At 42.7% G+C, this 23,437-nt stretch overlaps 1 protein-coding gene across 3 annotated transcripts in view; it reads left to right on the top strand.

Annotated features, from left to right (window-relative positions):
- The window catches only part of LOC109867649 (transcription factor SOX-6), a 172,931-nt gene that overhangs the window by 77,568 nt on the left and 71,926 nt on the right, over nucleotides 1–23,437 (top strand). For all 3 annotated transcript variants that reach the window (XM_031801671.1, XM_031801672.1, XM_031801673.1), the window contains exons 3-4: nucleotides 2,177–2,396; nucleotides 4,810–5,020. In XM_031801671.1, coding sequence (XP_031657531.1) covers nucleotides 2,178–2,396; nucleotides 4,810–5,020 — 430 coding nt within the window. In that variant the 5' untranslated portion in view covers nucleotide 2,177. The remainder of the gene's footprint in view (nucleotides 1–2,176; nucleotides 2,397–4,809; nucleotides 5,021–23,437) is intronic.

Below are 23,437 nucleotides of genomic sequence, written 5' to 3'. Positions count from 1 at the left end.
CTTTGATTGTCTTTGGCGTGAAACACAACTCTCATGTTCCCACTTTATAATCCCATTTGGCTTGAGGCCCAATTCGCCACCCTTCTCCCCGAGTGTGCGCTTGCACACTCTCTGTCATGGATTTGGTATCATGTGATCGGTGTAAGCGTTACGCCATTGTTAAATCCATGACAGTAAGTGTGCAAATGTACACTTTGGGAGAAGAGTGGAGAATTGGCATGCAGCTTTTGTATTGGCAATCAACACTTAACAATAGTTTTGAGGGGGTTTGTGTGTAAAGTAATTGCAGCAAGTGATTTATTGACGTGGCACGGTCAGGAGGAGGCTTTGCGTTAGGAAATACAGGTTTACACAGAAGGCCACTTTGAATCAAGCCCACTGTCATTTCCTTGATATTTCATTACTTTAACAGAACATTTCCCAAAAGTTCAAACATGGTTACATTACAATTAATTTCAAGTTTGGTAATGTTCTAGGAATGTTCTCCAATTGGTTTGACATTGGGAATGTTCTAGGAATGTTCTCCAATTGGTTTGACATTGGGAATGTTCTAGGAATGTTCTCCAATTGGTTTGACATTGGGAATGTTCTAGGAATGTTCTCCAATTGGTTTGACATTGGGAATGTTCTAGGAATGTTCTCCAATTGGTTTGACATTGGGAATGTTCTAGGAATGTTCTCCAATTGGTTTGACATTGGGAATGTTCTCATAGTTCAGAGAACTTTAAGAAACAATGTTCTTCTGTGTGAATTCCAGTACTTCAGCGTTAAGGTTCTTACAGGTTTTCTCGTGGTTCTATTTAAAGTCATGTTGTCAAATTGTTCAGAGAACATTCCATGAAAAAACACAAGAACACTTTAATGACAATTAGAGAATGTTCAAAGAATATTCTTTAAAAACATATACATTCCATTTTCAGCATCAACAAAGCTCTCTCTAGCCTCTATCTTAGTAAGTGTGTTCAGGTGTGTTGGCTGTACCCACTAATTTGCCACACCTGATCTTAATGATTGCTTGTTTCCTTCTAAAATGGGTTATTTTTGAATAGACAAAAATTGACAGCTTTATGCGTAAAAAACAATAACATTGCTTGCTAACTCCAACCTGGTGGCACAGTGGACCAATTCCATTGATACACAACAGACAATTATAGTTTTGAATATCCCTAATGCCTTTCACAATTAAAAATAAATGTGTTTGCGTGATTAATGCTTAAGGAAATGAATTTCCACGTGTCCTATCTGTGCTCAATCCCAAATGAACAGTCTTATTGAAACATTCAGTGAAGGTTTTAAAGCCGCAATATATCACTTGTTGGGCGACTAATGAGAATGTCTTTCTCATTGAAAGCAAGTCTATAAGCGATAGATCTTTTCTAAGCACGCTATTTCTATGCTTCCCGCTCTTAAGTTTTGTTTTTGCGTCTTTTTCTTTTGGTTTTGTACACCAGCTTCAAGCAGCTGAAAATACAACATTTTGGGTTATTGAAAATATATTTCACAGCGGTTTAGACGGTACAATGATTCTTTACATTATGCATTGCTTGTTTTGTCACATGAAGTGAAATTAGGTGAACAATTTGAGTTTTAGCAACCAGGAAATGGCAGAGCGATTTCTGTTTATTGCACCTTTAACGAAGTTATTCAAAAACCTCAAAATAACCTATAAATTCCACTGGAGAAGGAGACAGAGAAACCCCTCTGCACAGCAGTGCTTTTAAATCCAGATGCTAGTTTTGGCAGGAGCAACTAGTTTTATAAAAAAAACAAGTGTAAAAACCACACACTAGAAGGACTTGTTTTGCAGTGTAGTCGTGATTGTCTTCCTGATGATGGACCTCAATACTCAACTTCTAGGAATCAGTAGGCAATGGAGTCACACCACTGATAAAACCCACATCAGAGTTTGGGTCTTTATCTCCATGTGATCTGCCATCAGCAACATCCGCTTAATCCAGGAAGTCTTCCTGTGGTTCACAATTTCTTTATGTCTTTCTCTTCCAGTATGAGAGCATTCTATCATCCTGCCATCCACCCTAATCCTGGAATTCAATTATAGGGGTTGTTTTGGGTTATTCCCAGCGGGTGCATATCTGCTTCAAGATTGAAAAACTGTAGATATGCCTGAATATTGAGGAAATTCATAAATGTTTTCCCTCTCCCTGTTTCCTTATAGAATGATGTCGTCCAAGCGAGCCACACCTCCGTTTCTCCTGGCGACAGAGGAAGAGGAAGCGATAGGTCAGGACAGTATGGGCTGGGCCAATGAGGACAGAGAAAGCCATGACCAGCCAGTTACGCCCCCTCTGCACGGCAAACCCCTCCCAGAGGAGCACCAGCCAATCAGAGACAGCCAGCCTGAGTCGGACTGGGAGAGTATAGGCCCTACTCAGACAGTGAGACACACACAAACACACACACTCTCCGTCAGATTGACACACTGCCACTGGGCCCTATTACAGAGGAATCTTCCTCTTTAAGACAAATGCCTCTTGGAACAGTTGCAAGGAGGTCTTAAGATGTCGCTGTTAGTCAAAGCCATCTAAAGTTCTTGGAGAACCCCCCCGCTCTGTAAGAGGAGGAGAAAACATACAGGAATAAACCTCTCGTCAGGCCACCTGTGCTAGAGTGTCTACTGATGGACAATGTGCATTCAATACCAAACGGCGTCCCAAATGGCACCTTATTCCCTATATAGTGCACTACTTTTGACCAAAGCCCGTAGGATCTTATGTATCAAAATTTGAATTTGTTTTTTACTTTGGATAAAAGTACACCCGTTCAGCATCGTTCACACCCTTTTAAGCTTCATCCCCATCCATCTTTTTAAGGGTTGATCCGAGCGTTCTGTCCTAACAGCAGTCTAGCAAGCTAACTGGCTAACGTTGGCTAGCTAATTACAGACACAAATGAGAGAACAGCTCACTCTGACCATTTTACTCGCCCTAGCAGAGCTGGTTAGGCAGTTTTTATGTTATCCAGAGTATTGCTAACTGCAACTGTGCTGCTGTCAACAATTTACGCTTTTTTGCCCACGTTTACTGACACCGGCCATGTGTGAGCCAATTTACCAAATACGTCTATCAACAGCTGTCATATCACAGTGACATCATGAACATGAACATCTATTGAAATGGATACTTGCATAGTGGAGTCTTTTGTTTAGACATGTAGCTAGCTAAGTAATGAACCATAATCCCAACTCATAATGTTACTACCCTGCGTGAATCTGCAGGTAGCTAACCAACCAGGTGCAATGTTAGCTAGCTAACATTCGGCTATAACTAGCAAACTAGCTCTGAAATGCAAATAATATTACTACACAGATCATTCACGTAACATTAGCTAGCGAGCCAACAGTACACTTTATCTTGAAATGAAAATGACTTTCTGACAAAATTAGAAATGTGTAATATCTGAAAATGTAGCTAGCTAGACTATCTTACGTATACATGGCTGGACGCTTCTCCTTCTCTGTCACAGATGCCATGGTTGCCCTTAGTTTGAAGATGTAATCCAAAGACAGGTGTTTTCTCCATCTCTTTAGCTATTAAACTCGAATTACACTGATTTCAAAACTCGGTCCTCCAGAAGGTGGAGAGCAACACTTATGCAGTTCTACTATGGGATATTTATTTTAAAAAGCCGTGTTAGACAGGATTACCTACACATAGTGACCAGCTCAAATAGACAGAAGCATGGCAGGCCGGTCCGAACTCATTATCTCAGCCAATCATGGCTAGCGGGAAGTTTGCTTTCTTTTTCTGTGGCTAAACCAACTAGGCTCGTAATTTAACAATTGTATTCATATCTACAGATGGCATAAATATTTGTTATTTAGGCACATGAAAGTTCACATGTTCCAGAAGGCATTTCTGCCCCCCCAAAAAACGCATTTAGATTAAAATAAAGAAGTTTCTGTACTAATCGCTCTCCTGTGGAGTAGTGACGTATGACATACACCTAGTATCCTGAAACGAGTCACATATGTTAGCTGATGGAAGTTTATTCAGTGTCACAAAAACTCATAGTCCTACAAAAAGCATGGCTGAATCTCTCGCCCCAAATGGTCATCGTCAGTCATCTGTGGGATTCTTTGACATAGGGTCAGAGTTAGCTGGCCTTTTCAGGTTAAAAAGAGCTATCTCCATGCATGACAGTTGTAAAAATGTACCTCTCACCCTTGCCCCACAGTCTATGTATGACCGGTGTCATTCTTCTGTATTGAGTTGCATTCGTCAATCACAAGATGGAGGGAGGGGATATCCGTAACCGTGTTCTTGGTACAAGCCCGAAGGGGACTGTCTTTGTTGCGAAACCGCTGAGTTATGGTGTCTGTCCCAAATGGCACCCTATTCCCTATATAGTGCGCTACTTTTAACCTGAGCCCTATGGGTAGTGCACTACATAGGGAATAGGAAGCCATTTGGGACATATATCTCAACTTGACCTTTCCCCACTGCCATGGCAGTCCCTCTGTGCCACGGTGTCACTCTCTGGCTGCCAATACAGAGATTTGCAACCTGGCCCGAGTCTAAATTCTGCTGTAAGAAGATGATTGCCATGATTTACGCAACAATTTAAACAACACCCACAGCAACAACACCCACAGACATTAGTCTAGGGATATCAATAGAGAGGTGATGAAAAGTTCAAAGTTGTTAGAGAAATAGATTGTAAGTTACACTTAACTTTGTGGCAGGTGATAAGTTGAAATAATGGCCATAAGCTACTAAAGAACAAATGAAAAAGTCCTAGTATTGTCATTCCACTAATTCCAAAACACCCCTGTTTTATTTGTTCCTATAGGACAATGCTAGTAGCAAGGGCTGTTCCTTGAACTCCTACCGGAATAACTCTATATCTCCACCAAAGCCTGAGGAGTGTTCCCAGGATTGCGGCGAGCTGCTAGGCGGATCCGCCTTCAGAACACCGGAACGCCGTAAAGGAAGCCTGGCCGACGTGGTGGACACACTGAAACAGAAGAAACTAGTAGAGCTAACAAAGACAGAACAGGATGGTAGGAGATCTCCTATAACCCCCCTCTTCTCTATGTGTGCATGCGTGTGTGAGCTCTCTTGCACATGTGTGTGCGTGTGCTATGTGTGTGTGTGCATGCCCGCCTGCGTAACCACAGTATGTTCAGCCTTTACTTTGTGTCCATATCCTCTTCGGACGGATCTTTTAAACCTTTCAATGAGCGACAAATCCCCCCCCCCCACACTCATAGATCATAGATATGTGAGAAGTGAAACCTCACATCAGGCTAGTGGTTGACTCCCGTTGCATGTCCCTGCATGCGCCTATTCCCCAAAGCTATGGAGTTCTATCGACTCTCTGTACTGTTATGCTACACATTGTAATTGTCATGATATCACTGGCCCCACTGATCTTTCGTCTTAAATGCTTCACTTTATTGATATAGTGAAGTGTAGAGTAGTGATCTCTAGAGCCAGATAGCCAAAGGCATCACAGTTTTTTTGCAATGTCTTCTGTACTGTAGATCAGGGTTTCTTAAACTAGGGGTCGTGACCCAAAGTGGGCCCTAAGCATGTAAGAGGTGGATCGCAAGTTATGAGAATGCATCTACTGTATAATCAAAAACAATTTGTTCTTCATTTGGGTCAATGGAGGACGATTTGGGTCAGGGGATTTTTTCATTTTGGGTCTTGAGCTGAAAAAGTTTAAGAACCCCTGCTGTTTAAGAACCCCTACTGAAGTCTTCTGTTTACTGTTAGTGAACCGTCACATGATCCAGAAGGCATTTGTGCCAGAAAACACATTTGGATTTTTTTTAAACGTTAAAATGCTGTCTAGTGACGTGCGGCATATGCCTATCTTCTTGAAACAGGTCACAAATAATGATATTGAAAAGATGCCCAACAATTAAATGAGAGTTTCTGTCTGGATCAAGTGCCATTAGAGGAATTATGATAATTGCATTGGGGCTGACATCTATATGCACCTATTCTGACCTGGATTTCACTGCATCACATGCAGTGAAATTACTTTTTAATTTTTTTTGCAGTGATATTGTTTTGATATTGAGTATCGTGATGGTATCGAGAATTATGATACTAAATCTGGTATCAAAGTCAAAATGATGGTCATGACAACACTAACTGGTAGTAGGATAGCCATGTAAACAGGGTTGAAAAGTGACTGGTAGTAGGATAGCCATGTAAAGGGTTGAAAAGTGACTGATAGCAGGAATATACAAATACTTATGGTGTTATATACAGTGCCTTCAGAAAGTATTCATACCCCTTGACTTATTCCACATTTTGTTGTGTTGGCCAGGGAGGTGACCAAGAACCCAATGACCACTCTGACAGAACTACATAGTTCATTGACTGAGATGGGAGAACCTGTTAGAAGGACAACAGTCTCTACAGCACTTCACCAATCTGTGTTTTATGGGAGAGTGGCCAGACAGATGTCACTTCTGAGAAAATGGCACATGACAGCTGGCCTAGAATTTGCAAAAAGGCACATGAAAGACGCTGAGAGCATAAGGCAAAATATGTTGTGGTCAGATGAGACAAAAATGTTACTCTTTGGCCTGAATGCAAAGTGCTATGTCTGGAGAAAACCAGGCACAGCTCATCAACCATCTAACACCGTCCCTACCGTAAAGCATGGTGGTGGCAGCATCATGCTATGTTTATGTTTTTCAGTGGCAGGGACTGGGAGACTGGTGAGGATAGAGGAATAATGAATGGAGCAAAATGCAGGCAAATACATGATGAGAGAGCGCAGACGACCTTAGACTGGAGTAAAGATTTACGTTCCAACAGGACAATCACCCCAAGCATACAGCCAAAGCAACGCTGGAATGGCTTCAGAACAAGAATGTGAAAGTCCTTGAGTGGCCCAGCCGAAGCCCAGACTTGAATCCCATATAAAATCGGTGGAAAGATTGCTGTTCACCGCCAATCCCCATCTAACTTAACAGAGCTTGAGAAAATCTGGAAGGAAGAATGGGAGAAGATCCCCCCCCAACTCCAGATGTGCAAAGCTGATACAGACATACCAAAGATGTCTCAAAGCTGTCATCAAAGGTGCTTCTACAAAGTTTGGACTCAGGTGTGAATACTTATGTATTTGAGATGTTTATTTTTCAATAAATTTGCAAAAATGTCTAAACATATGTTTTCACCTTGTCATTATGGGGTATTGTGTGTAAATGGGTGAGATTTTTTAAATGTTATTGAATCCATTTTGAATTCAGGCTGTAACACAACAAAATGTGGAATAGGTCAAGGGGTATGAATACCTTCTAAAGCACTGTACATCCTGAAAGGCTTGGAGCTCACCCCAAGTGATATGCTGGGCTGTCCGCACCACTCTCTGTAGGTGCAGTTGCCATATCAGACGGTGATACAACTAGTCAAGATGCTCTCGGGTGCAGCTGTAAAAGTTCCTGAGGATCTGAGGGGCTATGCCAAATCGTTTCAGCCTCCTGATGTAGAAGAGGCATTTCCATGTCTTCTTCACAACTGCTCTGGTGTGAGAGGACCATGTTAAGTCCTCAGTGATGTGGACACTGAGGAACTTCAAGCTCTTGACCCACTGCACTGCGGCCTGTTAATGTTGTGTTGTCTGAAAACTTGATGATGGAGTTGGAGTCGTGCATGGCCACGCAGTCGTGGGTAAACAAGAAGTACAGGAGAGGGCTAAGCTTACACACTTGCGGTGCCCCGGTGTTGAGGGTCAACGTGGCACAGGATGTGTTGCCTACTCTCAGCACCTGGTCGGCCCGTCAGGAAGTCCCGAGTTCAGTTGCAGAGGGAGGTTTCAGTCCCAGTTTCCCGAGCTTGGTGACGATCTTGGAGGGCACTATGGTGTTGAACACTGAGCTGTAGTCAATGAATAGCATTCTCACATAGGTGTTCCTTTTGTCCAGGTGTGAAAGGGCAGTGTGGAGTGCAATAGATTGCATCATCTGTGGATCTGTTGGTGCGGTATGCAAATTGGAGTGGGTCTAGGGTTTCTGGGATAATGGTGTTAATGTGAGCCAGCATTCTCACATAGGTATTCCTCTTGTACAGGTAGGAGAGGACATTATGGAGTGCAGTTGAGATTGCATCGTATGTAGATCTGTTGTGGCAGTATGCAATTTGGAATGGGTCTAGGGTGCCGTGACCAGACTTTCAAAGCACTTTATGATTACAGATGGTAGTGCTACAGAGCGATAGTCATTGTGGCAGGTAGCCTTAGAGTTGTTGGGGGCAGGAATGAAGGTGGTCAGTTTGAGACATGTGGAGATTATAGACTTGGACAAGGAGAGGTTTGAAAATGACCATGAAGATGCCTACCAGCTGGTCTGCGCATGCTCTGAGAATGCGCCCTGGTATACCGTCCAGCCCCGCGGCCTTGCGAGTTTTGACCAGATTGAAAACCTTACTCACATTGGCCTCAGAGAGCAAGATCACACAGTTCTCTGGGATGGTGGGTGTCCTCGTGCATGGCTCAGTGTTGTTTTTGTAAAAACTTGCATAAAATGCTTTGAGTTCTCTGGTAGAGAGGCATCGTCGGACTAGGTCTACCTTTGTAATCTGTAATGGACTGTAGCCCCTGCCACATGCGTTGAGCATTGTAGCCGGTGTAATAGGATTCCTCCTTGTTCCTATAGTGTCCTTTTGCAGTTCATTAAGTGCCAGCTTGTTGTTCTCCTGAGGTGGAATATATACAACAGTCACGATAAGATCACCCAGTTCTCTGGGACGGTGGGTGCCCTCGTGCATGGCTCAGTGTTGTTTCACCGCTCGGGTGATAGAACGGTCTGCATTTTACCATCAGGTATATACTAATGGAGAGACATACCCCCTGTCTGCACGGTGACTGGAGAATCCATCACGTTTTATTTTTGAGTGAGTAGATAAGATGTTTCTGAACACTTCTAAATGTAATCCTGATAATGCCATAAATGCCATGCCATAAAACACAACCAAAACAAACCGTAAATGCATCCAACAAATTGTAGTCACAAGCTTGATGTAGTCATTGCGTGCAAGGAATATGGGACCAAATACTAAACTTTTGACTACTGTAATACATAAAGGGCTTATTCTTTTTGATTTATGAACGTACCCTCAAATAAATAAATAAATAATTAATACCCTAATATCTTAAATCTACTGTTCAAATACATATGGAGGGTGTATCAAATCAACAAATCAAAATCAAGTCAAATGTATTTGTCACATAATGTTTATGTACACAAGCAGTTTATGTTCTCACCTAGGGCTGTGGTGGTCACAACATTTTATCAGCCGGTGATGGTCTCTGTCGGTAACTGTCGGCCTCACGGTAATTACACATTAAGCATCTCCTGGCTTCTACACATGGCCTACAAGCCACTGATACAGACCTTTGGAACATCTACATTTTAAAAAGTCTAATAAATCCATGTAATATAGCTTACGCCTTCAGAATAAATGAATTGTTTATTTTAGATAGGACTAAAGAAACATGATATTTCAGAAGAACAGAATAGCATACTCTGAGTTGTCCTTATGTTAGGTCCTGATGACACTATGCCATATGGCTGTGGGCTACACTAGTTCATTTATCAGACAAGATTTGCTTAGAATTCCGTGGCATTATTTTACATTAGTTTATAGTATGAAGAATACAAAGCTAAATAAAATAGAAAGGATATTTTCTCCAAACGATTTGAGGGAGTGAGCACATTTGGCTATTCTGTGTTGAGTGGTTAGTGAAGAAATATGTACTCCTATATGTTTAATTTAGAGTTATTCATGTAACTTGAGTTGTTCTACATACGTTGGGCTATATGTTTAGATTTTTAATACATTGTAAGGCTGCATGTTGCGACTAATGATGATTTGAAAAAAGTATCTTGAAAGGCATGAGCTCTGCTTTGTTTTTTTTGCGCAGATTGTACACACTTCGTCAGTCTCGCATTCACATTTTGAGAAGCACTTGATAATTCCTCGAATTTCCCCTTTGTGTGGCCATAATGCACCCTAAAAAATCCATGCCTCTTGCAGCCCTTCTCCCTGAGTGCTGTTTGCTCCAAAGCACCTCTCACCTCACTCACATGGCTTCCCAACACGTGAGCGTGTCTTTCTCACAGGCTACAAGTGAAGACAGACACATCAGGGACGCAACTGCGCACATCCTTATCCAATTCCGAGGTGCATATTGAAGATATTGGAAGATGTCATGTCCTGACCGTAGAAAGCTTTTATTTTCTATGGTAGAGTAGGTCAGGTCGTGACTGGGGGGTTGTTCTAGTTTATATTTTCTATGTGGGGTTCTAGGTTCATTTTCTATGTTGGTGATTTGTATGATTCCCAATTAGAGGCAGCTGGTTATCGTTGTCTCTAATTGGGGATCATACTTAAGTTGCATTTTTTTTTCCCACCTGTGGGTGATGGGATATTGTTTATGTTTAGTTGCCTGTTCGCACTGCATTGGCGTCACGGTTCGTTTATTCTTTATTTGTTTTGTATTTGCTTAAGTTTCACTTTATTCATTAAAAGTATGTGGAACTCAAAGTACACTGCGCCTTGGTCCGATCTTTATTACGAACAACGTGACAGAAGAACTCTCCACATTTACTTTTCGTCAGCCAATAAGATGAGTAGGCCTAACAGCAAAGCACTAGCCTTTGTCAATCTACTATCCCCCATTGTACAAAAGTTTACCTACTCTATTCTGTGAGAGAAATAACTATTCCAAACTTACTCTGGGATGCGATAGATCCCAAATTAATACAACCACTAGCATCCCAAAAGCTTTTTTACGCAATGAGGATGACACAACAGATCAGAACGTTTAGCTTAGAATGTTGATAAACTATTAGGCTATTTCTTCACATTATAAGCACAGCAATGCGCAGTAGGCTATAAGCATGAATGTTCCATCAGCGGAAAACACCATTATCAAGAGGGACCGTAAATGCGATTATGCATGTAATTCTTTTATGATAAAGCTGCATTTTTATGGTTAAAATGATCTTCCCCAAACTGGAAACTTACGCGCTGCTTATGTTTGCCAGTTAGGCTCTACACCTCTTGTAAAGCGGATTAATGTGCATAACTTTGAAGTTATTTGTTAGTTGTGATACACACCTTATCAAAACATATAGGCCAATGGGCTAGGATACATGAGGTGTGATACTAACCTTATTTAAACATATAGGCCAATGGGCTAGGATACATGAGGTGTGATCCTAACCTAATCAAAACATATAGGCCAATGGGCTAGGATACATGAGGTGTGATCCTAACCTAATCAAAACATATAGGCCAATGGGCTAGGATACATGAGGTGTGATACTAACCTTATTAAACATATAGGACTATGGGCTAGGCTACATGAGGTGTGATACTAACCTTATTGAAACATATAGGCCAATGGGCTAGGATACATGAGGTGTGATACTAACCTTATTAAACATATAGGACTATGGGCTAGGCTACATGAGGTGTGATACTAACCTTATTGAAACATATAGGCCAATGGGCTAGGATACATGAGGTGTGATACTAACCTTATTGAAACATATAGGCCAATGGGCTAGGATACATGAGGTGTGCGACTATGATTAGAAAACGTCACAAAATAAAAACATAGTTTCTTGCCTTAAACTGGGCATCATTCACAAGTGGTAATATATAGTGATAATATATAATTCACAAGTGATAGGCTAATATTATCAACCATCAGACTATTCTTGATTTAATCTTGTCTTTACATACTAAATAATATATGCGTGAGATTACATAGCCTATAGAAATGTTGGTCCACATGAGTTCATGGGCTCTTATGAAGTGTGTGATTAGATTTTCGATCACATTTGCATTGATGTCAGAGTGATTCGAGGTACAATAGAGTGCTGAGTACCAGGCAGTTAGCAAGTTTGATAGGCTACTAATGACCATCAGCAGCATTAGAGCTTGGAGAAGCATAATTACTTTGACTAGATGGTCACGTGGAATTTGACTCAAGACCGCCCGGTGTGGCGGTAATACGGTCACCGCAACAGCCCTAGTCACATACACAGTTTACTCCAGGTGTAAAAGGTGCAGGGGAATGCTTATGTGCTATCTCCCTCAACAATGCAGCACATTCATGACTAATCAAGTCAAAAATAATAAGTAGTGGAAGTAATAGAATAGGTCATACGCACTATAATAATGGACTGTATTTATAAATATAAAGTGGGTAGTGAAGTCAATAGTATATATTAGAACAGCAGCTTTGACTGTGTGTGTTTGTGTGTGTGTGTGTGTGTGTGTGTGTGTACGTTTGTGTGTGTGTGTGTATGTACGTTTGTGTGTAAGCTATACAGTATATTTTAATACTCGAAAAAGTAGTTAACAGAATTCTATGTGTCAAATTAAATGAATTCATATAATCAAAACACTAATGGTGAAATATACAGTAACGGTCCGTTGTTAATGAATAAAAAAAACAGGCCTATTGTTTCACTCCTAATTAGTATGACTGTAGTCCCCAGGGACCCACCAGTCGCATTGATCGCACTGAGAGCACTTAGCCAAGGCAAAATGAAGAGAGAAACCAATAACACTGAGTTGTAGATCAGGATTCAACCATCCATTGGCTACAAGTAACATCTTTCTGTTTTAGCTTTTACCTTTTTGAAGTTTGAGATCGCGATGACATGAATTACAGCGATGATGCCTCAGGGCACTGTACTGTAGACGTTAGAATTTCAGTTCCTTCACTCGTACCTTATATATTGTTGTATATACATTTTTGGCATTTTGACCACTCCCATTGAGCTTAATAGTTGGGTTCATTTCATTCAATGTGTTTGGCTAAAGAGAGCAGGGGATCAATAAATCACTAAGGCTGAGAGATGGATGTCGTCCCTTCTAAATGAATGCATTGATTGGCTCTGAGAACATCTCTCCACAAACTCAAATGCAGCCATAAACATATAGATCTAGATTGATGTGGATTGAAGTGCTGCTATATACCGATCTCTTTCCAGAAATGCATTTCTCGAACTACTGTACTTTTGTTTCCTTTTTTCTATATATATTTTTTCTTTTTGAAGGGTTCTCTTTTAAGAACAATTATTCATAGTTTTATACACCTACGCTACCGTTCAAAAGTTTGGGGTCACTTAGAGGTGTCCTTGTTTTTGAAAGAAAAGCACATTTTTTGTCCTTTAAAATAACAGTAAATTGATCAGAAATACAGTGTAGACATGGTTAATGTTGTAAATGACTATTGTAGCTGGAAACAGCAGATTGTTAATGGAATATCTATATAGGTGTACAGAGGCCCATTATCAGCAACCATCACTCCTGCAAAACACCAGTCATTTCTAAGTGACCCCAAACTTTTGGACGGTTGTGTATATACAACAACTGGAAGGCGTTATTTCTATAAAATGTCAGTATAATGCTGTATTCTAATTTCAATTACTGTACAACCTTGTACTGTGACCACATTTGGGAGTCAGCCTTAAATGAAATTTGAACTCATAACTTCTTGGTCGCTAGCAAACAGAAATGTCCTGCTATAGTGCAGCTACATCACCAGATCTGTGAGCGTGAAAGAGATATGGCCACATACTTATTGGCAAGAATGCACTTCTGCACTTTGCTAAAAGCTGCCCAGATTCAAGTAAATAATTGTCCAATTATCACCACCAACATAAAACTAGCAGTGCTCAAGGACACTTGACATAGAGTATACATGAATTCTTTGGGGATTTGAACCTTTTAGTTGGAAGTGCATCAATGTGTCTGCAGTGCCACCAGGTTCATACGAATTGCATGGAACATACTGTATATTAACACACTCTTAAAAAATAAGGGTACTACAGTGTCATTACCTGGGGTAAAATGTCAACTTTACAGGTGCACTCACATGGTACAGTTTGTCAACATGTAGGTATAATGGGACATTTTTCTACCTAATATTTGGAATATAAGATTGACGATCATCACTTTATTTTGATAGGTGGGAGCAATATACTGGTGGGGCTCATTAGCATATTTGGAGGTGTGGTGAAAAATGTGTATTTGTGCCAACCGTCAGTGGAAGTTTTGTAGCAGTTTAAGTGTTTGATGGTTATGCCAATGCAAATCCTTTGATACTGTTCATTCTGCAAATGCTGTAAGATAATGTGTCGGTAATGAGCAGCCCTGAGCTGCACCGTGAAGAGGTTATTATGAATGTTCCAGTAACTTAATGCGAACTTGTTGCTGTGAATGACTCATTTCTTAACTGGAAACTACTTGGCAGTAAGTTATTTTAAAAGTTACAGTAACAGTAACAGTAATTTGTTGGCACAAATACAACATATGCTAGACCATGCCCCCACATATGCTAATGAGCCCCCACCAGCACAATGCCCCACCTACATTTCAAAGTGCAGTAGTGAATTTACCACATACGACTGGCAAAAATCCACTTGTATGACCCTCCAACTGTTAATTACTAGTAGGAAACATGTTTATCATCCCTGAGCTCTGAATTATCCCACATGCTTACCTCTGACAAATGGTTGCAATTTCAAATCCAGAGAGTATTTATGCACGTTTAGGGCAATATTCTATCATATCCACGCTAGTGGACACCCACATAGCGATTGTTTTGGAACTGTGTTAGAGCTATCAAATCCACAAGTGTCTCATGCCATTATACTTGAAGCAGAAATTGCTATTGGCTGCATAGAGCTGCGCTAAGGGATCCCATGTAGCCTTACAAGTTGGAACACTGGAATGTGATATGTAATCTACACCTAGAAATCCTCCTTATTGTTAGCTATCGAGTGTTTACGCTTGATCTCATTGACTCTAGGTCTTAATGTCAAGTGTCCCTCTGCACTTAAACTTTTTAGTTGATAATCACACAAATATTGACTTGATTCCGGGCAACTTTTATCGAAGTGCAGTAATATATTCTTGCCAATAAATCAGGCCTTTCACATGTGAAAACATTTGTATTTGGAACACTTCACATGTGACATTTCCAAAAACACATGTTTTCACATGTGCAAAACATGTGGAAATGTCTTGTGAAGTCATGTGGTTTTTCCGTAAGGGGTGGTATACGGCTTGTAGTGGCCCTTGCAATGATTTTTCTTGTGTGGTCCAACAGACTCTCATATCTCCACAGCTAGTTTTGCCTAGGCTAGCTCTGCCTGCAGCCCTAGGTTGTGTTTAAAATTGCACGCTATTCAATATATAGTGCACTACTTTGAACAGAGCGCTATTCCCCCCTCGTTAAAAATAAGGCACTATATAGGAAATGGGGCGCCATTTGGAACCCATCGCAGGCCTGGTGATCCGATCACAACATCTAATGGCTTAACCAGCTGGAGGGCAACATCAAGGGAGTCCAACTTCGCTTAACCCCTGTCTGTGACAATAGACTCATTGTTTGCTTCTCCACTTTGTTCTCTCGCAGCGATGATAGGCCATTTCAGCATCTCTGTCAATGCCACTCAAAACGCAGAGCGGGTTTTCCCTTGGCACTATTGTTCCTGGGATAGATAGAGGGAGAGAGAGAGTGTGTGTGTGTACATGTGCACTCGCGTTGATCCCAATTAGTCGACTGGTCGATTGTTTGGTCGTTAGGCTGTTGGTCGCCCGAGATTGTTTTAGTCGAGCAGTAACAAATATATATATTTGTGCCAATCTCAGTGAACTAATCCATTACGGACGCCTAGACTAAAAATCCGAAAATGTGGTCGGTGGCTCCATATGGAGGGTGTGATGCAATTGCAGAGACCCACAGAGGAATGCAGAGACCAAATCAAACTCTGTACCGCATCGCCATCCACCTCCCATTGACATGGTTGGTTGGTAAGTGGGGGCGGTGCTTCCTGTATAAACACAAACTCACTTCCAAACCTGGACAACACTAGGCCAATTGTACATTGCCCCACGGGCTTCCCGGTTGCGGCTGGCTGCGACAGAGTCTGGGCGCGAACCCAGAGTCTCTGGTGGCACACTGCGATGCAGTGCCCTAGACCACTGCTCCACCCGGGAGGACCTAATGCCCTGACTTCTGCTGAGGCCATATCCCCGTAAATGCTGCATTGGCCAATGCAGACGTCGGATTGACCATGCGCCCAGATGCAGACGTCGGATTGACCATGCGCCCAGATGCAGACGTCGGATTGACCATGCGCCCAGATGCAGACGTCGGATTGACCATGCGCCCAGATGCAGACGTCGGATTGACCATGCGCCCAGATGCAGACGTCGGATTGACCATGCGCCCAGATGCAGACGTCGGATTGACCATGCGCCCAGATGCAGACGTCGGATTGACCATGCGCCCAGATGCAGACGTCGGATTGACCATGCGCCCAGATGCAGACGTCGGATTGACCATGCGCCCAGATGCGCAATGCACTTCCAGAATGCGCTCTCTCACGGCAATTTGTGCACATTCATTGTTTCATATCTTCATAATGTGAATTATTTGCGTTTGATTGATAGTGTATATCAATTCCCCATTATATATCAAATCAAATGTTATTTGTCACATACACATGGTTAGCAGATGTTATTGCGAGTGTAGCGTAATGCTTGTGCTTCTAGTCCCGACAGTGCAGTAATATCGAACAGGTAATATCTAACAATTCCACAACAAACCTAATATCTAACAAATTCCACAACAAAACCTAATACACACAATCTAGTAAAGGAATGGGTTGAGAATATATAGTATAAGTATAAAATATATGGATGAGCAGTGACAGAGAGGCTAAGATGCAATAGATAGTAAAGAATAGATAGTGACCGTACCAGGCGGTCATACAGCCCGACAGGATGCTCTCAATTATGCACCTATAAAAGCCACATTTTTTCAGATTCCTGAGGTTGAAGAGGCGCTGTTGGGCCTTCTTCACTACACCGTCAGTGTGTGTGGACCATTTCAGTTTGTCGGTGATATGTACACAGAGGAACTTAAAACGTTCCACCTTCTCCACTGTTGTCCCGTCGATGTGGATAGGGGGGTACACCCTTTGCTGTTTCCTGAAGTCCACGATCATCTCTTTTGTTTTGCTGACATTGAGTGAGAGGTTATTTTCCTGACACCACACTCCTAGGGCCCTCACCTCCTCCCTGTAGGCTGTCTCGTCGTTGTTGGTAATAAAGCCTACCACTGTAGTGTCGTCTGCAAACTTGATGATTGAGTTGGAGGCGTGCATGGCCACACAGTCGTGGGTGAACAGGGAGTACAGGAGAGTGCTGAGAACGCACCCTTGTGGGGCCCCAGTGTTGAGGATCAGCGGCATGGAGATGTTGTTTCTTACCTTCACCATCTGGGGTCGGCCCGTCAGGAAGTCCAGGACCCAGTTGCACAGGGCGGGGTCGAGACCCAGGGTCTCAAGCTTAATGATGAGTTTGTAGGTTACCATGGTGTTGAATGCTGAGCTGTAGTCAATGAACAGCATTCTTACATAGGTATTCCTCTTGTCCATATGGGATAGGGCAGTGTGCAGTGTGATGGTGATTGCATCATCTGTGGACCTGTTGGTGTGGTAAACAAATTGGAGTGGGTTTAGGGTAACAGGTAGGGTGGAGGTGATATGTTCCTTGACTAGTCTCTCAAAGCACTTCATGATGACCGAAGTCAGAGCTATGGGGCGATAGTCATTTAGTTCAGTTACCATAGCTTTCTTGGTAACAGGAACAATGGTGGTCATCTTGAAGCATGTGGGGACAGCAGACTGGGATAGGGACTGATTGAATATGTCCGTATACACACCAGCCAGCTGGTCTACGCATGCTCTGAGGACGCGGCTAGGGATGTCTGGACCGGAAGCCTTGCGAGGGTTAACACATTTAAATGTTTTACTCATGGCGGCCACAGAGAAGGAGAGCCCACAGTCTTTGATTTTTAATTTGTTTGAAAACAAGACGTCGATGTCCTCGACGGGGCTAGTTTTCTTTTTGTAATCCGTGATTGTTTGTAGACCCTGCCACATATGTCTCGTGTTTGAGCCGTTGAATTGCGACTCCACTTTGTCTCTTTACCGATGCTTTGCTTGTTTGATTGCCTTATGGAGGGAATAACTACTGTGTTTGTAATTGGTCATGGTTCCAGTCACCTTGCCATGATTAAATCCAGTGGTACGTGCTTTCAGTTTTTCTGGTTAGGGAAGGTTTTAATAGTCACAGTGGGTACAACCTCTCCTATACACTCCCTTATAAACTCGCTCATCGAGTCAGTGTATACGTCAATGCTATTGTCTGAGGCTACCCGGAACATATCCCAGTCCACTTGATCGAAGCAATCTTGAAGCGTGGAATCCGATTGGTCCGACCAGCATTGGACAGACCTAAGCACGGGTGATTCCTGTTTTAGTTTCTGCCTATAGGAGGGGAGCAACAAGATGGAGTCATGGTCAGATTTGCCAAAAGGAGGGTGGGGGAGGACCTTGTATGCACTACGGAAGTTAGAGTAGCATTGGTCAAGTGTGTTACTCGCTCGTGTACTGCAATCAATATGCTGATAGAATTTATGTAGCCTTGTTCTCAGATTAGCTTTGTTAAAATCCCCAGCTCCAATAAATGTAGCCTCAGGATATATGTTTCACATTTGCATAAAGTCCAATGAAGTTCCTTGATGGCTGTCTTGGTATCTGCTTGCGGGGGGTATACACTGCTGTGACGATAAGCAAGGAGAGTTCTCTTGGGAGATAATATGGTCGGCGTTTGATTGTAAGGAATTGTATGTCAGGTGAACAAAAGGACTTGAGTTGTTGTTACAATTACACCATGAGTTGTTAATTATGAAACATACACCCCCGCCCTTCTTCTTACCAGAGGGATGTTTGTTCCTGTCGGCGGGATGCACTGAAAATCCCGTTGGCTGTACGGACTCCAACAGCATCTCCCAAACTAGCCATGTCTCCATGAAACAGAGTATGTTACAATCCCGGATATCTCATTGTCTGAGTGGACATATTTTTTGCAGATTGCACAACCTATGCTTCACTTGTGAGAAACAAGTTTTGGTTTATTTGGTTTTGTCAATTTAGCCATTGTCTTTTGTTTGGAGCGCTCCTGCCAATGTTGAGTAAGGACGCGCACGCATATAAGTAGGCCTATAGGCTACCTTGTCTGTGCGCAAATGTAGGCGTATGAATTTGCCCATTTGGGGATCTGATAGTATTTCTGATTGGCTTAACACACCACCACTAATGACCTGTGGAGCTTCTCAAAGTCATGTTTTCTTCACCTCAAACAGCAAGGGAACTAAGTATGTTTTTTTCATCCATTGAGAGTTACAATAGTTCCTCAATGTGTTTGGAAAATATTTCCAGCTCTCTCCCTTTCAGCATGAAAGGGCTCTGATCATGCTCTGATCCAGTGGAAACGTAATAAAATAGGCCTCTTATCAGTGCTGACTTGGACTGAAGTAGGTTCCTGTACTCATTTATTTTGGGTGCCGGTACTGTTTATATTTAGGTGCAGGAGCTCCACAATACTTTTGAGCTAATATTCTATAAGAGAAACTGGAGCTCAAGCAGTAGAAAAATGTGAGGTGCCAGTACTCAGCTCCGGTGAGGTCCTGCCCAAGTCAAGCTCTGCTTCTTATCCCTTGCGCAAATAGTCTACAGGTGTCTGTCCAGAGCTTAGTGGTGCTAGAGGGCCCCGAATATTTTATACAATGTTGCAAGATCGCTAGCGCAAGTTTCGGGGCTGGACCCAACGTAATAGTTCATGCAATGTTTCAAGTTCATTGCAGACAGGCCATGTGTAGCCATAGGATATTTATTTTTATCAGGATATTTTCTACCTGCAGGCTGCAATGTTTTTTATTGGTTTGCTTAATGTAGGCTATTTTTACATAGTTGACAATAGCAATATAAGTTCATTTGTACCATTTTAATTTAGATTTGGATAGAATTTTGATTAACCACATGACAAGGATTTTGAGATATGAAGATGTTATTATAAATTCAATGAAACTGTTTTACGAAAATGTGCATATGAAAACCTTACCTGGCATGCAGATCGGTAGAAATGGTAAGATAAATTGGCATTCAACATGAGAAAGGTTGCCGACTCCTCGTGTAGCCTTTTACCGGCAACTTCAGGAGAGTAATGGCAGAATCTGTGAAAGCTAGCAGGAGCGGGAGGAGAATAGTTGGGTCAGGTTAAAATCTCTGGCGCCCTCTTGAGACATTTGTTTTTATTTTATTTGTAAGCTTAAAGCATCAGACAAGCTCAATGCATATAGGTGATTTTATTAAAATGCATCGATATATGTCTATATATGGAAAAAAATACACGTTTAAAGATGCCGACCAAATGATTGGTCGAAAGAACAGACGAATTTCGGTCTACAAATATTTTTTTAGCCGGGGACAGCCTTAGTCTGTGTACACGTGTGTGTGTGTGTGTGTCTTTCAGTGTATCCGGAAATACCTCTCTAAAAAGAGGCGTGCAACTATTCCGTCTAGCCTGCCTGACAATCTGTATAATTAACCGCTCCTATTCAGTCACGCTTGCTCGTACCTTTCTATTTCTTTACAACTGTACCAGTCATGTCACTAGCAGTTACTTTTCCTCACTTAGGATTCATTATGTTTCATAGACCAATCATATTTTCTCATATCATAATCCTCTTTTCTCATAAAGCAAATCCCCATTTAGGTGTTACCTGATGGCCATGGTAGCTATTGTCGGTTACACGCTAAGGCCGAGTCGTAAAGGGCACCCTATTCCCTATGTGGTACACTACTTTTGTCCAGGGTCCATAGGGCTCTGTTTTAAAAGTAGTGGACAATATAAGGAATAGTGTGCCATTTGCGACACAGCCTCATCGTAAGGGGGCGGGTAATGCAGAGAGTAAGTGTTGTCTGAATGAACAGTGATCCTTTGTGGAACCCACATTCTAATATGTGAAGTGTGTGTTTGTGTGTGTATGCATGTTGGTGCTTGTTTGGGTGCAGGCAGGTGGTAGTAGTGGTGGTACAGTGGTAGGTAGAGGTGGTGCAGAGAGAATAAGGTCAGGCTAAGGGTTAAGCCTGTAGGCTAATTATACAAGGTATTTGACTCGAGGCTTGGCATTGCCACTGCGTTTGCCCTTCTCTATAGGATTGGCAGCTTGCGCTGTGTGTGTTGGTGTGTGTGTGTGTGTGTGTCCGCGCATACGTACATTTGAGTGTGTGTATTTTCCAAGTTTGTTTCGTCGTCTGTTTCCCTGCTTTCCCCATAATGAAGAGGGATCTCTGCTGTAATGATCTGTGGCAGAGTGCCTTAACTACATCAAGCCACGGGATGCCCAGTAGCCTTTTCCACGGCTTGGCAGTTGGCCAAATGATCATATAGTCCTCTTTGATAGACCTCATCCAGTCCCGCACACACCTCCCTGGAGTTTTTGAAACAACTGTTTTTTTTTTACCAAAGACACTTTGTATCCCCCAATTTTCAAAGAGTAGCAGGCCTCCAATTAAGCATGTGGCATAAAATACACAACATATAGTGGTTCAGAGTTTGTTTTAAAGAGCGGGAGGCTGTAACAGTGTCTGTGAGAGGGTTTCATAATCACCCCCCATTACAGATGATATATAATGAACCAGCTGCTTGTGTGACGTACTTGTGTGCTATTCTCTCTCTGTGCGTCCGGATGTCTTTCCAAGCCCCTCGGATGTCTTTCCAAACCCCTCGGATTCTCCCTGTTCGGATGCGTCGACAGAGGTGGGGGCCCGTGGGTAGACATACTATGTCGGCCTCTCACTTTCTAAAGCACTCAGCTGTCGACCCCAGCAAGAACCCCCCCCCCCCCCCAACACCTCTTCTACCCCCTGTGAATCCAACCACTCCCACCCCAACCTCCTGTTACCCTATGCCCCCCCCCCACAACAACACTTCTATTGTGTCTCTGCCTCACATGGTGTTGGGGATAGGGTTTCCTCAAATCACGAGTAAAGTGCAAACCGAATCCAATGGACTTTTTGGATGAGTGCGGAGGGGTGAGGTATTCTGAAACATGACAGGGGTGAGACGTTCTCTTTCCTCTGAATTGTGAGAGACTTCAGGTGTGATAAGCAAGTACTTTGGTCCTCTGTAGCTCAGTTGGTAGTACAGGAGGTTGGTGGCACCTTAATTAGGGAGGACGGGCTCATTGACTTGTGTGGAATGAGTGGAACGGTATCAAATACATTGGAGAAGGTTCTGCTCCGTTCCGGCCATTATTATGAGCCGTTCCCAGGACTACCCGTCCGTACAATGTATGCACGTAAGTTGCTTAGGATACAAGCGTCTGCTTGTATACAGTCGGGTCTGAAATGATTGACACCCTTGACACCCATTTTTATCAAGGTTGTTAATCATTTTGGAGCCCACTGTATAAGTCGAGGCTGGGTTATAAGTTGAGGGTTAAAAGCTTAGTATTACGTTTCTTCATACTATAATTGTGCTACTGTACGACTGACTGCCGTGACTGTCACAAGAATAACCGAGGTCTACCCAGAACAGGATGACATTCGTTCACTGGGGTTCAACGTTACAGAAGGTTCAGTGAGAAATGTACTGTACGGTATTAGAACAGATTTGCCTCGGTCGTGTAGACTATGGACTCATGTCAGCACCATACGAAACATTTCTATCTGCCAATGTAGCCGCACCCAACGGGATGAAGCACAGCAGCCGTTTTATACCAGAAAACTGTGTCCCAATTCCCTACATTTCTACCCTTCTGGGCCCTTTTTACACTTCCCTTCATATACCTAATCCAACGGGATTCAAGTGCGTACTTCAGGGGAGGGAACATGAAGAGAGGGGAAGTGGAGAATGGCTATAGGGTGGAAGCTTGTGGGTCAGATGCTGGTCAGTTGATGAGGTCATACAGGGAGGCTAGTATGCTGCTACCCTCTTTTCATCCAGCCCCCATCCACCCTCTCTAAAGGAGCAGCTTGCAGGCATTCACCAACCATGGCCTAACATTTAGACCAGGGTGAAGTTCACCCAAGATGCTGATCTTGAGTCAGTTTTGTATTTTTTTCCCACTAATGGTTAAGGTTAGGATTGGGGAGGCCTAGCTGACCCTAGAGCTGTACCTAGGAGAAACTTCACCCTGGAGCCCGTAGGCTGGCAGCTCGAACAAGAGAGAGAGAGAGGCAGAGCAGGTGTCATCTGACAGATGAAAATAGTGTCTCTGTAATGGACACGGCGCTAACACGCACAACACACATCTGACTCAGACTCTAATGGTTTTACAGCACTTAGCTCTTGTAGTGGCTAGCTGGCTTCAGTACACACATTTACTTGAATCCTTAGGCTACTTGTGTGTGTGAGACAGAACAGAGCTGTGTGTGAAGTTTGGTTGTATCTCCGGGGGGGGGGGCACTTGTGTGTGTGTGTGTGCGTGTACTGTATGTTAGTGGCTGTGCTGTATGTGCTAAAGAGAGGATCTCTCCTTTCCTCTCTGGCCTCTCTTGTGTTTGGACATA

Source organism: Oncorhynchus kisutch, linkage group LG22, assembly GCF_002021735.2.
Source record: "Oncorhynchus kisutch isolate 150728-3 linkage group LG22, Okis_V2, whole genome shotgun sequence".
Lineage (NCBI taxonomy): Eukaryota > Metazoa > Chordata > Actinopteri > Salmoniformes > Salmonidae > Oncorhynchus > Oncorhynchus kisutch.
The sequence above is the reverse complement of the archived record's forward strand: the minus strand, read 5'-3'. Positions and strand labels throughout refer to the sequence as shown.